We start from the raw sequence: 24,663 nt of genomic DNA on the forward strand, positions 1-24,663 counted from the left end.
GGTATGGAGGATGACTTATTATTTCAAGACAGCGATTACTCAGTTTCTGATGAAGAATCAAGTTCAGAAAATTTTGAGAGTGAAGATGAATAAAGATTTCAAAAGAAGTTTAATGAAATTTATAAAAATTATTTGTTGTTTAAATTATTGTTTATATATATATATATCCACTCTCTATATATAAAAAGATGAGCCAAAATTTGAAAAGTTTTTTGTCTCTTCATTGTTTTGAGCCGGGTTAATCTGATAAGCAGTTAAGCCAAAATTTGAAGCATTTCACGTCCAACAATGTGTTTGCCTTCATGAGACAATTTGTTGGACGTTTCAAAACAATGGAGAACAGACTTACCAGCCCAGAACTCTGGGGGGGGACACAGATCGCCCTAGTATATATATATATTATGTTAGAGTTTTTTAACCATTTCATGATTTAAGAATAATTGGTTTTTATCTAATAGATGGATAATACACATATTAAAATTTAAAATAAAAAAATAATAACATTTAGATGAAAAATATAATGCATAATTCGTGCGTCTTATACTGCGAAAAAAATTTTTTCCCCAAAAAATTTGACATGAAAAATGTGATGCATCCAATACAATGGTGTGTGTTATAAGCTGAAAAATATGGTACTTTGCATCCCCATCATTGTTTACAGCATTTCAAAACCTTATACTTTGTAAGACTAAACTGATAGTTCCATTTACCTCCCCATTCATACAATCTGTTCAAGTCCTCCTGTAAAGCCACAACATCCTCTTGACTCCAAGTTATTCCCTTCAATTTTGCATCATCTCCAAACAGTTGCATAGCCCCAAATAAACTCCATCTCATTATTATTAATATACAAGTTGAATAATAATAGCCTCCAATAAAGACCCCTGCAGTGCACCACTAGTGACCCTCCTCCTATGGGACACTGCACCCACCACATCCACATACGAGGGTGGTCTAAAAAGTCAGAAGGAGCCAATTCTGGGGAATAGGGTTGATGTTCCAACAATTCATAGTGCAGATCCCTTAATTTTCCCATTGCTAAAACACCTTTATGGGCAGGTGCATTGTCCTGGTGAAAGATGATTGTTTTTTCAGCAAACTGGGTCTTTTTTCACAAATTTTTTCATTAGTCTTGTTAAAAGATCAGAATAATATTCCCCGGTTATTGTTTTACCCTTTTCAAGATAATTAATAAACAAAATGCCTTTAGCATCCGAAAACACTGACCATGGCCTTTACTGCTAATGGAACCAACTTTGTCTTCTTTGGTGCTGAATAACCAGCTTCTGTTCACTGTTTTGACTGCTGCCCATAAACTTTTAAGATTCTGGTGTGTAATGGTGAACCCAAGTCTCACCTATAGTAATAAATCAACACACAAAATGAGTTGTATTTTTTAAAACGCTCCAAGCACTATTCAGAGATTTTCATGTGAGTGCAGTTTTGATCTGCTGGAGAAAGCATGGCTCCCATCTTGTGCAAAACTTTTTCATTTGCAATTCTTCATCAAAATATATCCTACATGTTCTTTTGAAATGCCTATAGTCTCAACAATTTCACGCACTTTGACTCGCCGGTCACCCAATACCATATCGTGCACTTGATCAATGATTTCTGGTGTTTTTACACTTTTTGGACAACCTTCACATGGATTATCTTCAAGGCTGGTATGGCCATGTTTAAACTAGGCAGCCCATTTCTTAATTGTTGAAAACAAAGGAGAAGAGTGCCCATAAACTTTTAGGAACTTCGAATGAATTTCTTTTGGCATTAAACCTTCTTTTACAAAGAATGTTATAACCGCAGGATACTCAATTTTATCCATTTCAAGGGATACAGACAACGCTTTTGCTTCAAACAGCTATATAAAACCAACTACTTGATAAAATGACTTGCAATTTCAATGGATGCTTATGACAGATGTACCAACTTAGAAAAAAACAATCTTGTCAATAGTGTTGCCCTCTATGGTTGAAGCCGAGAACTTTTCTGACCACCATCATACAACTTTCTGGCACCTATTGGACAGCCAGTCACCAATGCAACGAACTAGCCTGTAATCCAATCTCATTTCTTTCAATTTATTTAACAGCTTGCTGTCTGGCAGTCTATCAAAAACGTTTGCAAAATTAAGTACACTACTGTACAAGGGTTGTTTGTAAGACCATGCAAAAATGAAGAAAACATAATTTTTTTGGAAAAACATTTTTTATTTTTCAACATAGTCTCCTTTGAGGTCTATACACTTAGTCTAATGATGCTCAAGGTTTTTGATCCCGTCCATATAGTATGATTTGTCCAACTCTTCAAAATAGGCAGTTGTTTCGGCAATCACCTCATTGTTTGATGAAAATCTCTTTCCTGTCAGCTATTTTTTCATGTTCGGAAACAGATAGTAGTCCGAGGAAGCCAAATCTGGAGGGGGGGGTGTGAAAGGACTTCATAGCATAAATCGAACAATTTTGAGGTCACAATTGCAGAAGAGTGGACTGATGCATTGTCGTGGTGAAAAAGAATCTTCTTTTTTGTCAAGTGTGGTCGTTTTTCCTTTATTTCATTATTTAAACAATCCAGCAAAGAAGCATAATACACTCCAGTAATTGTTTTGCCCTTTTCCAAGAAGTCTATGAAGATTATGCCACAAGAATCCCAGAAGATGATGGCCATAACCTTTCGTGCTGAAGGAACGATTTTCGCTTTCTTTGGTGCAGATTCCTCACTTGAAATCCATTGTTTTCACTGTTCCTTGGTCTCAGGCTGGTAGTGATGAATCCATGTTTCATCCACTGTTACAAAATAACACAAAAATTCCTCTGGATTCCATTGAGACAGCTTCAAGCTGTCTTTGCAACAGTTCACACGTTGACGCTTTTGATCCTGTGTGAGCAAATGCACCACTCATCTTACAGATAGTTTTCTCACATGCAAATGTTAATGTAAAATATTATGTACACGGTCATTTGAGATGCCCACAGCCTTAGCAATTTCATGCACCTTCACTCTTCTATCATCCATCACCATATCATGGATTTTTTCAATAATTTCTGGAGTAGAGACCTCGACAGGGCATCCAGACCATTCAGCGTCACTTGTGCTCATATGGCCACTTCAAAAGTTACTAGACCACTTATAAACCATTCTAATCGAAGGTGCAGACTCACTATAATGTTTATCAAGCTTAGCTTTGTTTCCTGAGCCATTTTGTCTTTCAAAAAGTAATGTTTAATCACTTCATGAAATTCTTTTTCATCCATTTTTCACAAATCACTGTCCTTGATCGATTCAAATGAATGCCAAACACAGAGTAATAGATCTATCTGACTGAAACTTAGTGTGTCATCCTCCAGCAGTTGCCAGTAACTAAAAATAACCTTGATACGTACTGGTGGTGCTATCTCTTTCGTAAACCCATGCTGACAGCCACAGAGAATACTGCTGTTATCTGTATTATAGTTCTCACTAATCTTTCTAGTACCTAAATCAAACTCCAGATATATAGATTGGGTATAATTTGTAGCCAAAGCTTTATCACTAGCTTTATGCAGTGGAACAATTTTACCTTCTTTCCACTACCTTGGAACCTGTGCTGTTTTAACCTCTTATGAAACAAGCATCCCAATGCTACTGCAAATTCCCTTAAGACACATGGTGGTATGTCTTCAAATCCTGTCGCCTTACTGACATCAAGGTTATTTATTTTCTCAAATACCTCCTGCTCACCTCCAATTAAGCCATCCTTTCATATGTCCTCTACACTTAAGTTTTTCATTATTTCACTCTGATGAGGATGAAACACCCTTATAAATTGTTCACTGAATACCTCAGCAATGTCTTCTGCAGCAGTTACCATTCTACTATTTTCATCCATCAACATCATCTTACTGTAATCATTTTTTCTTCTATTTGCAACATATCTGAAAAACTCTCTAGGGTTTTTCATGACCTGATTTGCCAATTTCTGCTCATATTGTAGTTTTGCTGTTCTTACCAACTGAGTCACCTTCCTGGTCTGCTCTTTATACTCCTCATGCAACTGATTGCTACCATTATTCATCTTGTGCTGCTTCCACAATATAATCTTCCAAATTTCATGCTTAATCCCTTTATTCATCTATTTGACACCTACCTTATTCAGTCTTTTGACTTTTAGAATACATATTTTTACACACATTGATTTTGTTAAATATTTTTTAGTCAGTTCCCACATAGCATTTATGTCCCTCCAGCTTAACAGCTCATTGCATGCTATAGCTCCACATTGTCTCCTAAGCTTTTCATAATCGCCAGCCTTGTAACTCAACATATATCCTTTCCTCACAGAAGTCTTCATGTGGATAGTCACAACCCAGGTGATCACTTCATAATCACTCTCACCAACAAACGTTAAGTGCAAAAACCCCCACTCACAATCATATCATCTCATGAAATAATCAGATCTAAAACTCTTGATTCTCATGTGCATTACATATTGCTTGAGATAGTTCTCTCTCAAGAAATTCATTTTCTTTATTCCCAAATGCTTTCATTCCAATTAATAGTGCCATAATTAAAATCATCCATAATAATCACCCTATCCTCATTCACTAACCCAAGTTGCTTATACATTTCTTCATCACCACCCTCCATATTCCCTGGCCTATAGCAGAATCTGAATAAATATATCATCCTGTCAACCTCCACCTCACACCATACTGATTCAAAACCATTGCCACTACTGACATATCACATCTCCATTTGGTATGGACATAATTTGCCTTTATTATCAACAGCACACCCCTCCCTTCTTTTCCTTTCTATCCTCATGGAAAACATTATACCTTCCATTTCTATTCCCCTTCGGGTCATCATCCTTATCCAAACATGTCACTTATTCGGAGTGGTGGTTAAAGTATTGGAAAATTGGTTAAAAGTAAAATTCAGGAATGGTGGATAGGAATGATACTTTATAGGGGGAAGCATGGCTTTGTAAAAGGCAGGTCCTGCCTCAGTAATTTATTCACATTTTATAATAGCCCTGTGTAGCTCAGTGGAAGTGACACTTGCATCCTCTGAGCTAGGTTGCCTGAAGATAGACTTTAGTTCAAGTTAGTTGTTGAATGGAGGAACTTATTCTAAGCCTTTCTTTGACCAGTTCCTGAGTTAATTGATCTCTGGCACAGGCAGCGGGTTTTTTCTCTTGGAAACTGTGGTTTTTCATCCATAAACTCAAGAAAATCAACTGTAGAACCCACATTATTTCAGACAGTAACATATCCTGTTAGGGTTAGGTACTAAGAGATGGCAGCACTTGTTGCCCATCTCTTCATCGGTGGCTGCTTATAATTAGTGATAGTCATGGGCCAACTATCTCTGATGGGCTACCAGTGGAGAATGAACTGCCCACTCAGTCTCCAAAAGCTAGAAGGCCTCACCCACTCCCTATAAGAGAATAAAACATGTTGACTGATTATTTATTTTTATTATAATAAAATAACAGCAGAATTGGATAAAGGAAATGGCTACACCATGATACTATTGGACATGGCAAAGGCATTTAACAGAATACCAAATGGAAAACTATTATATAAGTTGGAGCAAATGGGAATGAATATGAGGCTGGTGGCATGGATAAAAGGAAGGGGGGGGCTGATAGACATCAGAGGGTAGTGTATCGTGGAGTGAAATTAAGGCAAATGAGGGTGATTAGTGGAGTGATCCAGTTCTCTGTACTAGGACTACTACTCTTTAATTTGTATATTAATGATATAGCAGAAGGTTTAAAAGGGGACATTCAGTTGTTTGCTGATGGATGATGCAAAACTAGGGAGGGCAACAGCTGATATAGGTGATGTACGTATCTTACAAGATGACTTAAATAAATTGCCAGTATGGGTAAAGGACAACGATTGTCAATTCGATGTAAAATGTAAGGTGATACACTTCGAGATGAAAAGATTACACACTTCTCGTATCATATTGATGGTACTAGTTTACAGGAAATTGATGAGGCTAGGCATCGGGGAATGATGGTGGATATAGATATTAAATTCAAAGGACATATTGAAAGAGTTGGCAAAATATCTCAGAGAATTACTTGGATGCTGAAGAGCACATTGACAAGTAAAGATTATTCCTCTTTATAAGGAATCTTTATAATTTATTATATTGATGGTACTAGTTTACAGGAAATTGATGAGGCTAGGCATCGGGGAATGATGGTGGATATAGATATTAAATTCAAAGGACATATTGAAAGAGTTGGCAAAATATCTCAGAGAATTACTTGGATGCTGAAGAGCACATTGACAAGTAAAGATTATTCCTCTTTATAAGGCTATAATTTGGCCATATGTTGACTACTGTGCACAGATTTGGTCACCTGCATTTCTCGGATCGGGAGGTTGTGGGGAGTATTCAGAGCTGAGTGACTAAGCTGGTGACAGGCCAATGAAATGTTTGTTATGAGGATAGATTGAGGGTATGTGGGTTGCTGAGTTTATCTGACAGGCAGAGAAGAGGGGATATGATAGAAACTTGTAAGTGACCAAAGGGATACTATAAGATTGACACAGAAGAAATTTTTCAATACATGAGGAGCAGGGGAAAATGAGGGGTTCACACTTGGAAGTTGTCTAAGAGTGTGGTTAGTAAGGGTGTGTGTGTGTGTGTGTGTGTGTGTGAACTAGGTTCTTTTCTTGGAGAGTGTTGAATGAGTGGAATGGGTTGCCAAGAGGTGATTGTGAGTGCCCCAATAGTGAATAAGTTTAAGGAGATGTATGATAGGTATTGTGTTAATGAATAGAGTAGGTCTCCTGCAGAGTCTTGACTCTATGGAGTGATTCCCTGAATGTTTGGATAAGTAAACTCAATCAATGGAACCATTTCATCTCCCTTATTTCTGATGCTTGTGGCATTTGTAAATAAACACAGTAATTCACTTTTAGGTATAACTAGTCCTGTTCATGCTGCCCCACACCTAACCATTACCAATTGTCTTTATCACTACTTATCCTACCTATCTCTCCAGACTGAATATCTACTCTCCTTATGCTGTGTCTCCTTGTCCACCATGACTTCCCCTCCCATTTACCTGTCCATCTTGCATTCTTGTTCTATCGTTATCACTCACAGTATTACTATTCTCATTTACCATAACTCCTGTCTTGCCAATTCTGCTCTCCTAATCTCTTGCTTTACCTCTTACTTCTGCTTTCTTGCTCATATCACTTGTTTCTCCTTGCAGCAATAGTCTCTCCAAATGACTCACACCAAATCTATTCAAATACAACTTGTCACCTTTGTTGGTGGAGCTGTGTGAGGAGAAGAGAGTGGAGTTTTGTGAATATGTGTGATGCACATGAAGGAAAGATGAAAATGTATCACATATATTCACAAAACTCCACTCACTTCTCCTCACACAACTCCACCAACATACCATTCATGATCCCTGCTCTTCTTCTCAGCTCACCACTATCATATCTAGGCAACACACTGACTATCCTTCCAACCACAGTTATCTTTTCACTCTCTGCAACAATCTACTGATATCCATTCTTACGTGCTCATTATGTCCAAACAAGAAATTTGTTCAAACAACTACCACCAGCTTGCTTACTCATCTGCTTCTCTTATCTAATGCACCAATTATCCTGCTAATTCTCCCTCCTGGAAAACACACCTTATGGAATCTCCCATTTACTGCACCTCTAATAATGGAATCTCCATACATCGCTATTCTCAAGTCATTCATCACCTCTTTTTCTCCACTTTCCTTCATTCTAAACTTTTGTAACTGTTAATTCTTATCCTCCAAACTTCTCATCTGACTACACATATTTTTCATTTATCATTGTGATCAACTCATTTTTTATGTCTTGCATCCTGGCGTACTATGTCAGTCTATCATTCATTTCTTTTGTTTCCTCATTCTGATATTCCTTTGCTTACACAGTGTCACTTGCTTTTATTTCTTCAGCTATACTTTCTTTTGTTTCTAAAATGATACCCAATTGCATTAATTGTTTTCCAAATGTGAGACTTTTTTTAATATCAAAAATTTATATCCAATTATATTTCAGTAGAAACTCAGTTGCTTTCACCTTTTACTTAAAATTGCAATAGATGTTTTTTTTTTTTTTGTATTATGCACATTTCTATAATATCCAGTGCTTAACCACTAAGATATGATGAAAATATATGAAACAGACTGATTCAAAATTTATGCTTATTGTGAAATTTTCCAATTGCATTCTCACCTCCCTCTCTTCCTCTTGGAACTGAATTATAAATAAATAAATGCTCTGTAATTTTCTACTTATCTGAAAGTGTTTACAGATAAATTCACAATATATTACTTCATTTTACTGTTTTGACAAAAGAAATAATGCAATAATATTGTTGTATCTGTCAAAGCAGGTACCTTCTAATCAGGGCCGTCGCCAGATTAGATCACATCCTGAGGCAAGACAAAAATTATAAGAAAATCTCCAATTGCTATTTTGTTTTTATTACAAGAGAAACTTTAATGCAAAACGATCAGTGGTGCACTCAGGATTTAATCTTGGAGGGGGCCGAGCGCTCAGGATTTAATCTTGGAGGGGGCCGAGCGCTCAGGATTTAACCTTTGGGGGGGGCCGAGTTGAGTAGACGTTTTGCGAATACACACCACACATCGCATACAACCTATAACTGAGCATCTGCAGTGATCGCTAATTCATAAGTAGCACACAACATAAATAAAAAAAATGAATTTTAATTAGGAAAAGATTTTTGGAAATTTTTCTAGTGTTTTTTCCTTTTCTTTGGGGGGTGCCCGGGCCCCTTGGCCCCCCTCTGGGTGCACCACTGAAAACGATTACATAATAATATTAATTAAATGTTTGCTCTACAGAGATATCACACAATAAAACTGTTTATAAACCCTTCTAAATTTAAATTATAAGCTATATCTGCCTCTATCGATATAGTTGCTAGACAAATCTTTCTTGGGTCATTGCTGTTCGCAAATAATTTTTAATCAGTTTAAGCTTGGAAAAACTTTTTTCCACACTTGCCATGAACAGGAATTGTTAGTGTAGCGACACCGCCTACCACAATATGGCTGAATGAGCGCTCTTATTAAGCCATGCTGTGAGGCAGGCTGCCACTATGCTACACCCTGTGGACGGTACTATTTCTAATACTGGACTTTTTATTTCTTTGCCATTTAAAATTAGTTGTTCTGCTGTTTGCTGAAATTATTCTAAGTTTTACAAATACATTTCAGGGTATATTTTCCCCATATAAAAATAGTTTATAATTTTACCACAAAAATAGAAAGTTCAATAGCATTATTTTTTATTTATATTATTTTTTAAATTCCAAATATTACTACTACTGCTGTTGATTTCCATTTCTAAAATAAGGCTATGTCTGAGAAATACTAGACAATAATCCTCTTAGCTCATGGAAGAGGCTAAATTCTTAGATTACTTTTACTGCTATTGAAAAGAAAAGAAAAAAAAAAAAACTTCCCCAGAATTCATAATAAAGCCTCACAATCAGTAGTGCAGTATATGCCAACATGGTCTTGGTTTGTTTTAATTTTTTTCATTGATTAGCAGTCATTCTAAACAGAAATACTAATATTCCTTTCACAGACTAATTATTTATATCAAAATAATTTCTTAATTTATAATAATCATAGTTTCAGTTTCATTACTGAAAAATAGTGTGGTAGGAAGAATAATTTGTATGTGTCCAGGTATGACAATGGTGAGTTGTAGCAGAGATCTTGAATGGAATGTTAGTGCGAATGTGGGGAAAAAAAAAGAGGAGTGCAGTTCATAAATATGTGAGATGAGTTTGAGTGATGAATTGCATCAGAATGGTTTTGGAGCAAGTCACCTGGAAAGGCTACTGCTGGAAGGAAGTTAATCAGTGGAAGTCAGAGATGATGTAAAATGAGCAGGAGAATGGTGAAACCAATATAAAAGGAGAAGAGAATATGAAAACAGGATGCAAGTTGAATCTCCTGACCTTAGGTATATCATCATCCCTTTTAAAGCCTAAAATGCTTTTCATTGCAAAGCAACTCAGCTTCTTATAAATCTGCTTACTGCTAAAGATAAGGCAAGGCATAAACCTGCTTAAGATATCCTATATGCACTGTCTTCTACATCTTTAAATTGCATGTGTTCTTCAGGCTAGTATGCCTGTTTTGTGTGATGAAAAACTCAAGTTTCTGGAAAATAAACATGCTATGTATAAGATTGATGAACTCACCTTCAGATGAGAAGTCCTGAAAAGCTTCTTTGCATTCTACAAAGGATTTGAGCCTGAATCTTTTCAACCTAAGTGCATCGTTGATATTCCATTATCATCTTGCATGTACTGCTAACTTCTTCTCTTGTAGATTTTTATGCATCACACTGCTTCAAGCTGTCTCTTAAGCCTGCCATAATCACCTTCCCTGTAGTTAAGAAGATTGCATGCAAAATTGTGTCTGTAGTTTTGCAATTCAAGAATGCAGAATCATTCTCTCAAACTGGAGACAATATGACTAACTTGCTTACTGATCTTTTGATCCTTAACAGACCTAAACTTCTGAAATTCCAAATCCCTTCCACTACATGCTGTTTTAATAATTATCTGAGTTGCTTTTCATTGCAAAGCAACTCAGCTTCTTATAAATCTGCTTACTGCTAAAGATAAGGCAAGGCATAAACCTGCTTAAGATATCCTATATGCACTGTCTTCTACATCTTTAAATTGCATGTGTTCTTCAGGCTAGTATGCCTGTTTTGTGTGATGAAAAACTCAAGTTTCTGGAAAATAAACATGCTATGTATAAGATTGATGAACTCACCTTCAGATGAGAAGTCCTGAAAAGCTTCTTTGCATTCTACAAAGGATTTGAGCCTGAATCTTTTCAACCTAAGTGCATCGTTGATATTCCATTATCATCTTGCATGTACTGCTAACTTCTTCTCTTGCAGATTTTTATGCATCACACTGCTTCAAGCTGTCTCTTAAGCCTGCCATAATCACCTTCCCTGTAGTTAAGAAGATTGCATGCAAAATTGTGTCTGTAGTTTTGCAATTCAAGAATGCAGAATCATTCTCTCAAACTGGAGACAATATGACTAACTTGCTTACTGATCTTTTGATCCTTAACAGACCTAAACTTCTGAAATTCCAAATCCCTTCCACTACATGCTGTTTTAATAATTATCTCTTAGGGTTAATAAATTCCACTTCCTTCCAGCTATTTGATCTTTCCTCCCTTCATTCTATGATTATGAAGTTCTCCATAATAATTACTAGATCTGCACTCATTTTGCTAATTTGTTGATGCATGTCTTTCAATATCATCTCAGCTATCCTACACAATCAAATAAATACTCATTTCAGTATATGTTTATATGCTTCTTACTATAAAAAAAAGAAGATATCCAGTATAAAAATATGAATAATGCAGTTTTCAAGTAATGGAATTAATAAATCTGACACAGGTAGATGCACACATGATGATATGTGATGGAAAGTCAATTTCAGGAGCCAAGCATGTAAAAGTATCCAAGGACCAGTTTCTCAAGTAATTCATATAATAAATGAATTACTACATATATTCTAAAGCTACAATATACATGTCCAAAATATATAATTATAATCCTGAAAGCAGTTTATAAAATTTAGTTCTGTTATGTGCAGTAATAAGTTTGGGGAAGAGAGAGTACAAATACAAAATACAAATACAAATACAAAAGAGAGTAAAAAAAAAGAGAGAGCGAAAAGAGGGCGCTAGTGGGTCAAGCGCTACGAACGTGCTTTGAAGAGCTCCTGATTCAGATAAGTTTTACTAGGAATAATTAAGTATATATGCGTAATTGTTTAAGTAAGAGCGGCTGTAAACGTTGTACGCTACCGATATTATTAGTGTGGGGTTTTTTTCCTTGCTTAAACTAAATACGAAAACGTTAATATTAGACCTAGTAACCTGCAGAGAAAAAAAATGGCGGCTGCATTGTCATTCCATGATTTTAATTTGGATTTCAGTAGGTTCGTTAAGTGTGAGGTCTGTTATATGTATTCCTTCGATTACATAAATGATTTGTGGATGTTTAGTGCGGATGGAAGAAGGGTGTGTGCGAAATGTGACCTGAACGAGGAATTGATGAATGCGAATATGAAGTTGATGACAGAAAGTGCTAGTACCGATTGTGTCGTGAGTGCACGTTTGAAAGAGAATGGTGAGAAAGACAGGCGAAAAAATGTTAAAAAATCAGGAAAAAAGAAAAAGAGCGATTTGACAACCGTAACGGATGTTAAAAGGGACAAAAGTGAGGCGGAAAGAAACGAAATTGAGAGAACGAATGAAAGTAGAAATGGCGTGGTGCAGAAACCGCAAGTAAAAAAAATCGAAAGAATGAATGATAGCGAAAAAAGAATGACTGATGGCGAAAGTTGGACGCATGTTGGAACGAAAGTACTGAACCAAAGAAAGATGAATGACAGTAAAAGTGAGAAGAATGATAGCGAAAGTTGGACGCATGTTAGTCCGAAAGTACGGAAACAAAGAAAGATATGTGAGAGTGAAAGTGAGAAGAATGACAGCGAAAGTTGGACGTATGTTGGACCGAAAGTACGGAAACAAAGAAGGATGAATGAGAGGGAAAGTGAGAAGAGAGGGTCGAGAGTTAGAAAGTTAGAAAGATTTAATGATAGAGTGAATGTGTCGCGAGGTTCAGAAGGTGAATTGGATTGGATGAAGCAAGAAATGAAATGGATGCGGAATGAAATTAAGAGAATGCAGGTCAAAACTATTAAAATAAATCATCATGGCATGAAAGAGTTAACAAAAGATGAGCGAGTGGCGTTGTATGGCGACTCCATTATTAAAGGTGTGCTAGAGGATAAAATGCACAAGGTATGTTTTCCAGGCGGTAAAATGAGTAGAGTGATTGAGGCATTGAACATGAGGCGGGAACGAGCAAAAGAGTTAATTGTATTAATTGGAACAAATGATTTGAGAGAGAACAAAGAGCATGTCAAAATGAATGTCAGGAGACTGCTTGGAAAGATAAAGGAGAATAGTGTGACAGGAAGGGTGGTCAGTGTGTTGCCTAGGTATGATTGTGGTGAAATGAGGCGGAGAGCAAGGATTATGAATGATATTCTGGCTGAAATGTGTGAGGAGATGGGAGTACAGTTTGTTAATGTGTGGAATGAGTTTGAGGGACGGAGTGAGCTGTATGGGAGCGATGGACTGCATTTGAGTGGTTATGGTGTGAGTCGCTTGGAGAGACTGCTGCTGGAAGGTAGAGAAGTGAATAGAGAGAATGAATCAGATCAAGAGGGAAGTGATGTGGAAGAGCAGGAGAGTAAGACAGGAGAGATTGAAGGAGTGGAAATGAATGTGGAAGTGAGTGGTATGAGTATAGATAATGAGAGAATGGGTGTGCAAGAGGAGCAGGGAAACGGAGAGGCTCAGGGTGGACAGGGATACACAGCGTGAGAAAGGTGGATGCTCCAAGAGGAGGTGAGAGAATGTGTAGGCAGGAAAGTAATGGGATGATCAGGGATCAAAAGGAAACAGATGGAATTGTAAAGGGTTCTAAAATGAAGAAGCAGAAAGGGAAATGGCCCCAGTCCAGCATGGAGAGATCACATCGAGTGAGTGGTATCAGTGGAACTAGCTGTAGATCCAGAAATGAGTTGTTGTGTTTGTATACCAATGCTAGAAGTATAAGAAACAAGGCGGATGAAATGGTTGCACTAATTGCGTCTGTGCACCCAGAGATTGTTGGAATAAGTGAGACATGGTTAGATGAGGATGACATCCTGACAGGAATAGAGATGGAAAGGTATGATGTGTTTCGTGAGGATAGAAGGGGTAAAAAGGGAGGGGGAGTGCTATTGATGATAGAGAAAGAGTTATGTCCATACAAGGTAGAGATGCAAGGAGGAAATGGGGCCAGTGGTTTTGAGGCAGTATGGTGTGAGATAGAGGTGAATAGAATCAAATACTTGGTGGGATGTTGTTATAGACCTGGTAATGTGGATGGTGGTGATAGTGAAATGTATAGTCAAATAAGCCAAGCAAATAAGAAAAGGGTGATCATTATGGGTGATTTTAATTATGGCAATATAGACTGGAATGAAGAGATAGCAACTGGAAGTAAAGAAAATGAGTTTCTTGAGTTTTTGAGGGATAACTACCTCAGACAGTATGTAACAGAGGGCACAAGAGGATTAAGGGTCTTGGATTTGGTCATCTCATCGGAGGATGTAATTATCAATGAGGTATCAAATCATCCACCAATTGGTGAAAGTGACCATGAGGTGATTACTTGGGTGGTTGCCAGCAGTGCAAGGACCCCTGTGAAAAAAGGGTATATGTGGAACTACAAGGGGGGTGATTATGAAGAGCTCAGGAGACAGCTTGCAGGTGTAGCATGGAATGAGGAGTTAGCTGGAAAAGAGATCAATGCAGCTTGGGGGATTTTCAAAAAATATTTAGTGGATGCAATGTCTAAATGTATACCACGGGTGAGAAGGTTAAATAAGTTAGGTGTGAGATGGATGAATAAAGAGATTAAACATGCAATACAGAGAAAAAGGGCATTGTGGAGGCAGCATAAGAGAAGTGGAAGTAACCAATTTCATGAGTTCAACAAATACCAGGCAAGGAGAGTGACTTGGTTGGTGAGAGTAGCAAAAGAGAGGTATGAACAGCAGTTAGCTAATGAAGCTAAAAAGAATCCTAGGGAGTTCTTTCGATATGTAGCCAGCAAAAGAAAGAATGATTATGGAAGGATGACATTGATTGGAGGAAATGGTATAAAGACAGCTGTTGCAGAATGTGTGGTGGAGATACTTAATGAGCAGTTCATAAAGATCTTTCAATCTTGTGAATGTGACTTCATGGAGAGATTAAGAGCAGTTGATGATGGGGAGGAGAGACTGACTGTAAGTGAGCAAGAGGTGTTTGGGGAGTTGAGTAAACTAGATGTAAATAAGGCTGTGGGACTTGATAATATATCACCGCGTATTCTGAAGGAATGTGCCAGAGAGTTGACACCTGCCTTGACATATTTTTTTAATACGAGTCTTGCACTTGGTCAAGTCCCTAAAGAGTGGAAGGCGGGCAAGATTGTGCCACTTCATAAAGGAGGTGATCGAACTCAAGCATCAAACTATAGGCCTATCTGTGTGTCGGGTGTTGTGGTTAAGTTGTTGGAGAAGCTTGTGAGAACTAGAATCCAGAGTTGGGTTGACAACAATGGCATAATCTTTGATGGACAGCATGGATTTGCTAAAGGGAGGTCGTGTTTTAGTAATCTACTTACTTATTACAATAAAGTGACTGCTTCCTTGGACAGAGGAGAAGGATACACAGTAATATACTTGGATTTCGCAAAAGCTTTTGATAGAGTGCCTCATGATAAGTTGACAGTCAAACTAGAGCAGATGGGGTTGGATATTAGATTAGTGCATTGGATTGGAGACTGGCTATCTGATAGGTATCAACAAGTTGTGTATGGGGGTGCAATATCCAGGTAAAGGAAAGTCACTAGTGGAGTGCCTCAGGGATCTGTTTTAGGGCCATTACTATTTAACTTGTATATTAATGATATTGGCGAAGATTTGGATGGAGATATTCAGTTGTTTGCAGATGATGCAAAGTTGGGACGAACCATAAAGAGTAGTGAAGATGTTGTGGCCTTGCAAGAAGACTTGAATAAATTGATTGATTGGGCAAGCAAATGGGGATGTGAGTTCAATGTTGCAAAATGTAAGGTTTTAAAATTTGGAAAACAAAGATGGGATGCAGAATTTATGCTTGGTAAGAATATATTGTTGGAAGTAGAGGAAATAAGAGATCTGGGAGTGATAGTGGATAAGGATCTAAAATTTAGGGGTCACATCGCCAAAATTGTGAAGACAACACAAAGACTTCTGGGAATGATGAGGAGGACACTGACGTGTAGAAGTAGGGAGATTCTTGTTCCATTGTATAAGGCTTTGATTAGGCCACACATGGACTATTGTGCCCAGATTTGGTCACCTGGTTTTCAGAAGGATGAAGAGATGTTGGAAAGGGTCCAAAGGGGACTGACTAAGGTAATTTCTGCCCTCTGGAATGTCGAGTATGAGGAAAGATTGAAAAGATGTAATTTGCAGAGACTAGTGGAGAGAAGGAAGAGGGGAGATATGATAGAGACCTACAAGTTGGTAAGGGGTTGCTATAGGATCAATGGTGGAGAAGTTCTACAGCGAATAGTGGGAGATCAGGGGAGAACCAGAGGTCATCGCTGGAAACTGTATAAAGAGGGTGTGAGTAGGGGAGTGAGAGGCAGGTTTTTTTCGTGCAGAGTTGTGAATGATTGGAATGCCTTGCCTGAGAGTGTGGTGTCTGCAAGGAGTTTGAATGTGTTTAAGACCCGGTATGATGAGATGTGTGTGAGATAAAAGGACCTCCTAGATGAGTCTTTGACTCCATGAGGTCTTGTTTAATAATAATAATAATAATAAAAAAAAATAAAATAAACTTGAAGATACAAACAGCAATAAAACTTATGAAATAAATATTATTATAAGGAATGAATTAACAGCTGCATTTAACATTACAATCTGCTAAGAAACAAAACAGATTTAGTTATACATGAATATATCCTACCGTGGCAACTGCAGCTTGGGAGAACTTTCTGTCAGTGTCCCATGCCCTGATATTTCCCTCCACTTCTTTGCTACATCCAGACAACAAAATTCCATCAGGAAGCATCAACAACACACTTACACCACCCTAAAAATTCAATACCAAAAACAACATTAGTAAGAAAAAAGTCTACAAATTTAGAAAAGCAACATGCATCCATAGAATCAATAACAGGTCTCATCTCTCTTTATGCATTAGCACACAAGACTATTGTGGAAAAATATTTCAGCTTATATAAGCCTAATTTTTGATAAAATGGGGAAATTCAGCACATCCCCATAGTCTGAAATGCCTGAAAATCATACGTAATTTTTGGCTAGTTTATCTTGTGTGTGTGCAAGCGAGAGGGATGAATTTCTCAGAGGAAGAATTTCCATCATAATGTATAACACTGACCAGCTCCTCTTGAGTTTAAAATTTTACAACTACTATTTACATTTTAGACAGGCTCCTAATTTTTCAAACCCAAGATACTATGTTATTCTTCTGAACATGCTACAGAGGGACTATAAACAGAAACCAGCAACTTATTAAACTGTACTTCCACATGATGTTAAACTTTTCACTAAGTGAACTTAATGATTAATAAATGAAATGAAGCAAGTGAAATAAGCTGATTAAGAGCATTTTAAAATTCTACAATGTATGATAAAATATCATTTTAGTATAATATGATGACTAAATCAAGTATGAATAAATAAATGAATAAATCAAGTATGGAATAAATAAACCAAGTATGGAAGAGAACTATTTGCCTAGTAGACAACCTGTTCTCGCTGACTCTCTTCAGTTGCTTTCCTACAAATGCTTGTTTCTGCATTATGCCTTCTCCATAGGTATTTCCATGGATATTGTTCTACTGAATTACCTACCAACTATTCCTGCACTTCCGTCTAATCAATTACAAAAACAGGCAACTGCTGGTTGTCATCCATATACCATTCAACTCCAGACTCACTGAATTAACTGCTCATCTTCTTCTTCTTCTTTCATTCTATATACCTCTGTCATTTGGGAGTCTTCTCCATGCCATTTTCAGAAATGAATACAAGCTCCAAACCTCCAACTCTTGAGCACATTAACAGATTCCTTTCTTTTCTCTGATCTCTGAAGAACAACTCATATTGGTTTCCTTCTCCAGTATCACCGATCAAGCAGGCAGAAATGCTGTTTGCCATCAGCAATGACCTATTTCAGATCATCAATATTCTTGCCAAAATACCTGACAATTCCTTCCTATTTATCAGCACACTTGACCTCTTCTCTTAACAAGCTCACCTTCCAGGTATACTGTGGTTGTTGGTTCTCTTCTTGGTAATTCAGACCACAAACTCATACAAGTCTCTTTTGCAACAGAATAACCTTCATCCACCAGCTCACAGTCTCGTATCCCTTGGCACTACAAGGGATATGAGGCGTGACAGCAAAGTTATGCCCTGGACTGAAAGCGTTCTTGGCTTCTTCAGTGAGTGTTTTAGACGATAGGTTTACCACCACCACGCGGTCTTGTCAAAGTTGCGGTTGGGACTTGGTATGTTGGTGCTGTTATAGGAGTTCATATTTCTTCAGGTGTCTGCTTTTTAGTTTTGTAAATTCTTTTATTGCTGTAACTTTGAGATGTGATGTAGGACAGTCCACATTTCAGGATTTAACACGTTGATTAGTTCTTGTTGTAGAGCTGTGATAGAGCTGTTTAATTTACTAACATCTATGCAAGTAGTAATGGTGATTTGTTCTCGAAGAAGCACTAAACTCGCCCATCGATAAATATGATGTGCCTTTGCCAATTGTAACTTTTCTTTAAATTTCAGAAAAGATGGAATGATATCATTGTCAGGGCATCGTTTAAGGAAGGACATTTGTTCCAGAGCCATTTGTCCTAACGATACAGCTCTGACCACAGAACTCAAATTTCTGCGTCATATGTTCTTGGCCAATGGCTATAATCCCTACATAGTCCCATTACTCTGCCCTACCCTAATACACAAGAACAAAACATTACCATTTCTATTTCCTATGTCAGAGGTACATCAGAAAAGATAATCAAAGTATTGATGAAGCAGGCCTTCGCACCACTTTCAAGCCTCATTTCAAACCAGCAACTCTGATCTGCTCGCCTAAGGATAAACTTCACCCTTTAGCACACCCAGGAGTGTATGAAGTTCCCTGTGGCTGTGACTTGGCCTATTATGAGCAAACAGGAAGATTAGTTAACATCCACCTGGAAGAACATGAAAAATACATTCGCTACTATTGCTATGGTAAATCAGGACTGGCAGACCACACTTTGGACACTCCTTCTCACGGGATTAGATGGAAGAAACTGAATGTGCTATTTAGGAGTCGTTACAGATCGGAAAAATTTTTTTGAGTCAGCAATGCCTCTGAAGAATTCTCTCAACCTTAACAAATATGGTTGCATTAATTTGCCAAAAATCTGGGAGACTGTTATCCTAAGAGACACTCCTGCATAGCTGTTTTTTTTTCCCCCATTAGAAGGTGCCAAAAATTGGACTTTAGATCTTTTGTCCATTGCAATTGTATTGTTTCGCTCACTCATTGTCATGTGTACAAGTGTGTTCTGCTCTGATGATGCTGATGATGTTTTATTAACTGCTTAAATATAAGCAGTTAATAAAACATCTCTTTGATAAAATTCTTGGGTGTTATTAATACTGTTAAAAAATAAGTTATGAATTTTCTTAAATTTTTTCACACTACTTGCACTCACCACCTCCAAACTCAAATCATTCTAATTATGCATCACTGTATAAGAGTAAACTTATAGATCTCATCCCTTTCTTAACTACATTCATTCTCAATTCTCTTCTGCATCACTGCCAAAATTCATTGTGTTGTCTTCGCAATTTTTGCAATGTATTCTCTAAATTTTAGATCCTTATCCACCATGACACCAATATTTCTTATTTCCTCCTCCTTGTCCAATATATCCCAACCAAGTGTATACTCTGTAACTCTGCCAATGCTAGTCCCAAGCCCGGTTGAAAAAGGAGGAGGGTAGGCATCAGATCAGCAGCCTGCTGGAAAGCTTTTACCACATCAATATAATGATGAGTCCATGATCTATTACAAAGAATGCTAGGGCATGCCTTGTAGGTGAAGCACGACAATGGCGCCCTGTTGTCGTGAGAAATGGACAAGGGTTCCCATGTGATTCTGGACGACTACAGGTAAAGAAGCTAGTTCAGAAAACTAAAATTAGAATGGCAACCTGGAATGTTGGAACCTTAACAGGAAAGAGTTCAGAACTGGCAGATATATTGAAGAATTAATATAGCTTATCTTCAAGAAACAAAGTGAAAGGGTGAAAAATCAAAGGAGACAGGAGAAGGATTTAAGTTGCTTTATACAGGCTGGACAACATCAAGAAATGGGAGTTGGTATTGTTCTGAACAATGTTGTGAAGGAGAAAGTGGTGGAAGTTTAAAGAAAAAGTGACTGGTTGATGGCTGTAAAGATGGTGTTAGAAACAGAAGTCATAAATGTTATGTGTCTATGCACCACAATCAGGTCAGATCAAGTAACAAAGTTGGGATTCTGGGAAGATTTGGATGAAGTATTGCTGGAAATAGTGTAGGTGAAGATCTAAATGGACATGTGGGGAGAATTAATGAAGGATTTGAAAGAATCCATGGTGGTTTTGGTTATGGAGAGAAAAATGAAGATGGGAAAATGATTCTGGAAATGGCCTATGATTTGTCAATTGTTAATACTTTTTTCCAAAAAAGAGAGGAACATCTTATAATGTTCAAGAGTGGAAACAATAGATCACAGATTGATTTCTTCTTAGCTAGAAGAAAAGCATTACAGCATTATAAAAATTGCAAAGTCATACCTGAAGAACGTCTTTTGGCCAACATAGGTTGTTGGTGATGGATACACTGCTTAAAAGTCAAAATAATAATATAAACCATTAACAAGGGCAAAAATAAAATGGTGGAAATTAAAGGGGGAGCAAAAGAAATGGAGTTTAGAGAGAAACTGTCAACAAATGTAAGGTGAAACTAGGATATGGAAATTATGGAAATGTGGGCACAGATGGTCAAGGATATCAAAGTATGTGCAAAAGAGGTTGTTGAAGAAACAAAGGGGAAAAGACTACACCAAAGGGAAATGTGGTGGTGGAGTTGAGGCTTTCAAGAGGCAATTAAATAGATAAGATGCACTTTCAAGTAATGGCAGAGAACTAAAATAAAAAAAAAATATATATATATATAGACTGGTAAAAGCAAAAGAAAGAAAGATGAGGGCCATCCAGCATGTTAAATGCATCAAGATGAAAACCCTTACATGGGAGGATGACATAAAGAGTGGGTGGGAAGGTATTTTAATGGATTGTTGAATGAGGAGTTTAAGCAAATAGAACATGTAATACCTAATATGGGAGTAATTAACAAAATGTCAGCACATGAAGTAGAGGCAGTCTTAAAGAAAATGAAACCTCATAAGTCTTTGGAGCCAGGTGGAGTCCTGGCAGAAGTTTGGAAGATAATGGGAAAGAAAGGAATTGATTGGTTGGTTGGTTGAACTTTTTAATAGAATACTAAAAGAAGGAAAGATGCCAGATTCACAACATCTGCTCTACTTCTTATAGTTTTTCCCATCTTTGCATTATTTGCAAAACAACTGAAAATTAACACAGAGATTAAACAGCAATGGCCCAACCCTTGAGTTACAACACTTTCCTCTTCTGAGATATTGCTCCACCATACACAACTTGCTGATACCTAATGCACTAATATAACATCTAATCCCATCTATTCTAGTTTAACATCAGCTTATCATGTGGTAATCTATCGAAAGCCTTTGCAAAATCTAGGTATACTACTGTGTATCCATCTTCTTGTTCAATGCACCTTACACATTATTAATAAGTAAGTAGATTACTAAATCACGAACTTCCTTTAACAAATCCATGCTGTCCATCAAAGAGAATACCACTTCTCATAGTGCACTGTTGTCAAACCCAATTCTGGATCCTGGTTCTCATAACCTCCCAAACACTTGAATCACAGCACCTGAAATCACAGCACCAGAGATTGGCCTATAATTTGTAGCTTGAGTTCTGTCACCTCCTTTATGAAATAGTACAATTTTGTCTTCATTCCACTCCTTTGGAACTTGATGTAATGTAAGACTCATATTTAACAATATGCCAACAGCTTTCAACTCCCTAGCACATTCCCTCCAAACACATGGTGATATATCAAGTCTTAAAGCCTTATCAACATCAAGTTTACTCCATTTTCCATATATCTCTTGACCACTCACAGTCAGTCTCTCCTCCTCCCCTTCTGCTGCTCTCAAACTCCACACAATGTCACATTCACAAAGCTGAAATACTTTTATGAACTACTCATTTAATATTTCATCTATATCCTCTGCAGCAATTATCCTTTTAATGTTTTCTTCATTTGCCATTCTTCCATATTAATTCTTTTTTTCTGCTAGCTACATATGGAAAGAATCCCTAGGATTTTTTTTTTGTTTGTTTTTTGGCTTTATTAGCTAACACCCACTTCTCATACTGCACCTTTTCTAATCTTACAAACCAAGTCATACTTGTTGCATGTTTCACGTACTTCTCATGGAACTGATTATTACCACTCATGTCATATGGCCTCTGCAATGCCTTCTTCCTCTGTACTATATGCTTAATCTCTAAATTCATCCATTTTCAATCTACCTTATTTAACCTTATGACTCTTAGAATACAGTTAAACATTTATTATACTAGATAATTCTTGAATAGTACCAAGCAGCACTGATCTCCTTTACACCCAAATTCCATGCTACAGCTGCAAGCTGAAAGCATGGAATGAGGAGTTGGGTGGCATCCAATTCAAACGCAATCCATCACTCTTATAGAATCCCATTAATCCTTTAAACTCAATCCATGCATTCACAAACTGCATTTCTTTTTTTTCTTATATTTCTACTAACATATTCATAATCCTTGCTTGCCTCCTTATCTCATTACTGTCATACCTGGATAACACGACTACCTTTTCAATCACACTATTATCTTTTATTCTTCTGAACAACATCCTGATATACAGCCTTACATTCTTGTTTTTCAAATCAAATGACTTGATTAATTTGTAATCAAGTCATTTGATTCTAGTACCACTACTAACTCTTTTGCTTGCTTATTCCTCATATCGAATACCACAATCACTTTACTCATTCTACTTTTCTGAAAACAAACCTTGTGCATCTTCTTGTGATGAACAAGCTCTTATTGAATATTTTTTTCTTTTAAAGGACATCGTTTTTGATTTTTCTGTTGATATTATCATTCCATAATCTTTGGCTGTTTTGTTTAAATTTAAAATATCTTTCTGTAAGCTATTGTAGCATGTTATTATAAATGAGGTGCCAAATCTCTTTCAGAATTTGTGATTATTATTATTACCCGAAAACTCCATGGAGTCATAGACTCATCTAGAAGGTCTCTTTGTCATACACAGCTCATCATACATGCCATAAATACATTCAAATTCTCTCTAGACACCACATTCTTAGGCAAGGCATTCCAATCATTCACAACTCTGCATGCGAAAAACCTACTTCTTACTCCCTTGTTCACACCCTCTTTATACAGCTTCATGGAATGACCTCTTGTTCTCCCCTGATCGCCCACCATTTTATGAAAAACCTCTTCAACATTGAACCTAAAACAATCCCTTAACAACTTTTATGTCTTTATCATATCACCCTTTTTCCTCCTATCCATCAGACTCTGTAAATTACATCTTCTCAACCTTTCCTCATACTCTTCACTCCAGAGATCAGAAACCACCTTAGTCAGTCACCTCTGGATCCTTTCCAACATCCCTTCATCTTTTTGAAAACCAGGTGACCAAATCTGTGCACAGTAGTCCATATGAGTCCTAATCTAAGCCTTATACAATAGAAAAAGAATCACCTTATTTCTAAAAGTCATTGTCATCTGCATCATTCACAGAATTCATTATCCTCACAGTTTTGGCAATGTGTGCTAAATTTTAGATCCTTATCCGCTATCACTCCAAGATCTCTTATTTCCTCCACCTCAAACAATATATCCCCACCAAGCATAAATTCTACATCCCATCTTTGTTTCCATATTTTAAAACCTTACATTCAACACTGAACCTTGCAATGTATCCCCACTCCCAAAACAAAGCCAGCAGCACCTGGTGTTCCCAGGTGATCACCCTCCCAAGTACTGAGCAGGTCCAATGCTGCTTAACTTCAGTGATTTGACGATAACTTAACTGGTGTATTCAGCATTTTTTTTTAAACAACTTTATTAATAACTGTTGTAATTATTTACATCGTAATGAATTATATATTCATTACGGTGATTATGAAGAGCTCAGGAGACAGCTTGCGGGTGTAGCATGCAATAAGGAGTTAGCTGGAAAAGAGATCAACGCAGCTTGGGGAATTTTCAAAAACTATCTAGCAGATGCAATGTCTGAATGTATTCCAAGGGTGAGAAGGTTAAATAAGGTAGGTGTGAGATGGATGAATAAGGAGATTACGCATGCAATACAGAGAAAAAGGGCATTGTGGAGGCAGCATAAGAGAAGTGGAAATACCAATTTCATGAGGTCTACAAAGACCAGGCAAGGAGGGTGACTTGGTTGGTGAGAGTAGCTAAAGAGAGATATAAACAGCAGTTAGCTAATGAAGCCAAAAAGAATCCTACAGAGTTCTTTCGATATGTAGCCAGCAAAAGAAAGAATGATTATGGAAGGATGACATTGATTGGAGGAAATGGTATAAAGACAGCTGTAGCAGAATGTGTGGTGGAGACACTTAATGAGCAGTTCATAAAGATATTTCAATCTTGTGAATGTGACTTCATGGAGAGATTGAGAGCAGTTGTTGATGGGGAGGAGAGACTGACTGTAAGTGAGCAAGAGGTGTTTGGGGAGTAGAGTAAACTAGATGTAAATAAGGCTGTGGGACTTGAT

At 37.2% G+C, this 24,663-nt stretch overlaps 1 protein-coding gene across 4 annotated transcripts in view; it reads right to left on the reverse strand.

Annotated features, from left to right (window-relative positions):
* LOC150105326 (echinoderm microtubule-associated protein-like CG42247) overlaps positions 1 to 24,663 on the reverse strand; it is a 375,243-nt gene that overhangs the window by 95,833 nt on the left and 254,747 nt on the right. For all 4 annotated transcript variants that reach the window (XM_090394708.1, XM_090394707.1, XM_090394705.1 and 1 more), the window contains one exon: positions 16,640 to 16,765. In XM_090394708.1, the coding sequence (XP_090250834.1) occupies positions 16,640 to 16,765 (126 nt within the window). The remainder of the gene's footprint in view (positions 1 to 16,639; positions 16,766 to 24,663) is intronic.

Source organism: Typopeltis vanoorti, chromosome 6, assembly GCF_054136105.1.
Source record: "Typopeltis vanoorti isolate ZY-2024b chromosome 6, IOZ_Tvanoo_1.0, whole genome shotgun sequence".
Classification (NCBI taxonomy): domain Eukaryota; kingdom Metazoa; phylum Arthropoda; class Arachnida; order Uropygi; family Thelyphonidae; genus Typopeltis; species Typopeltis vanoorti.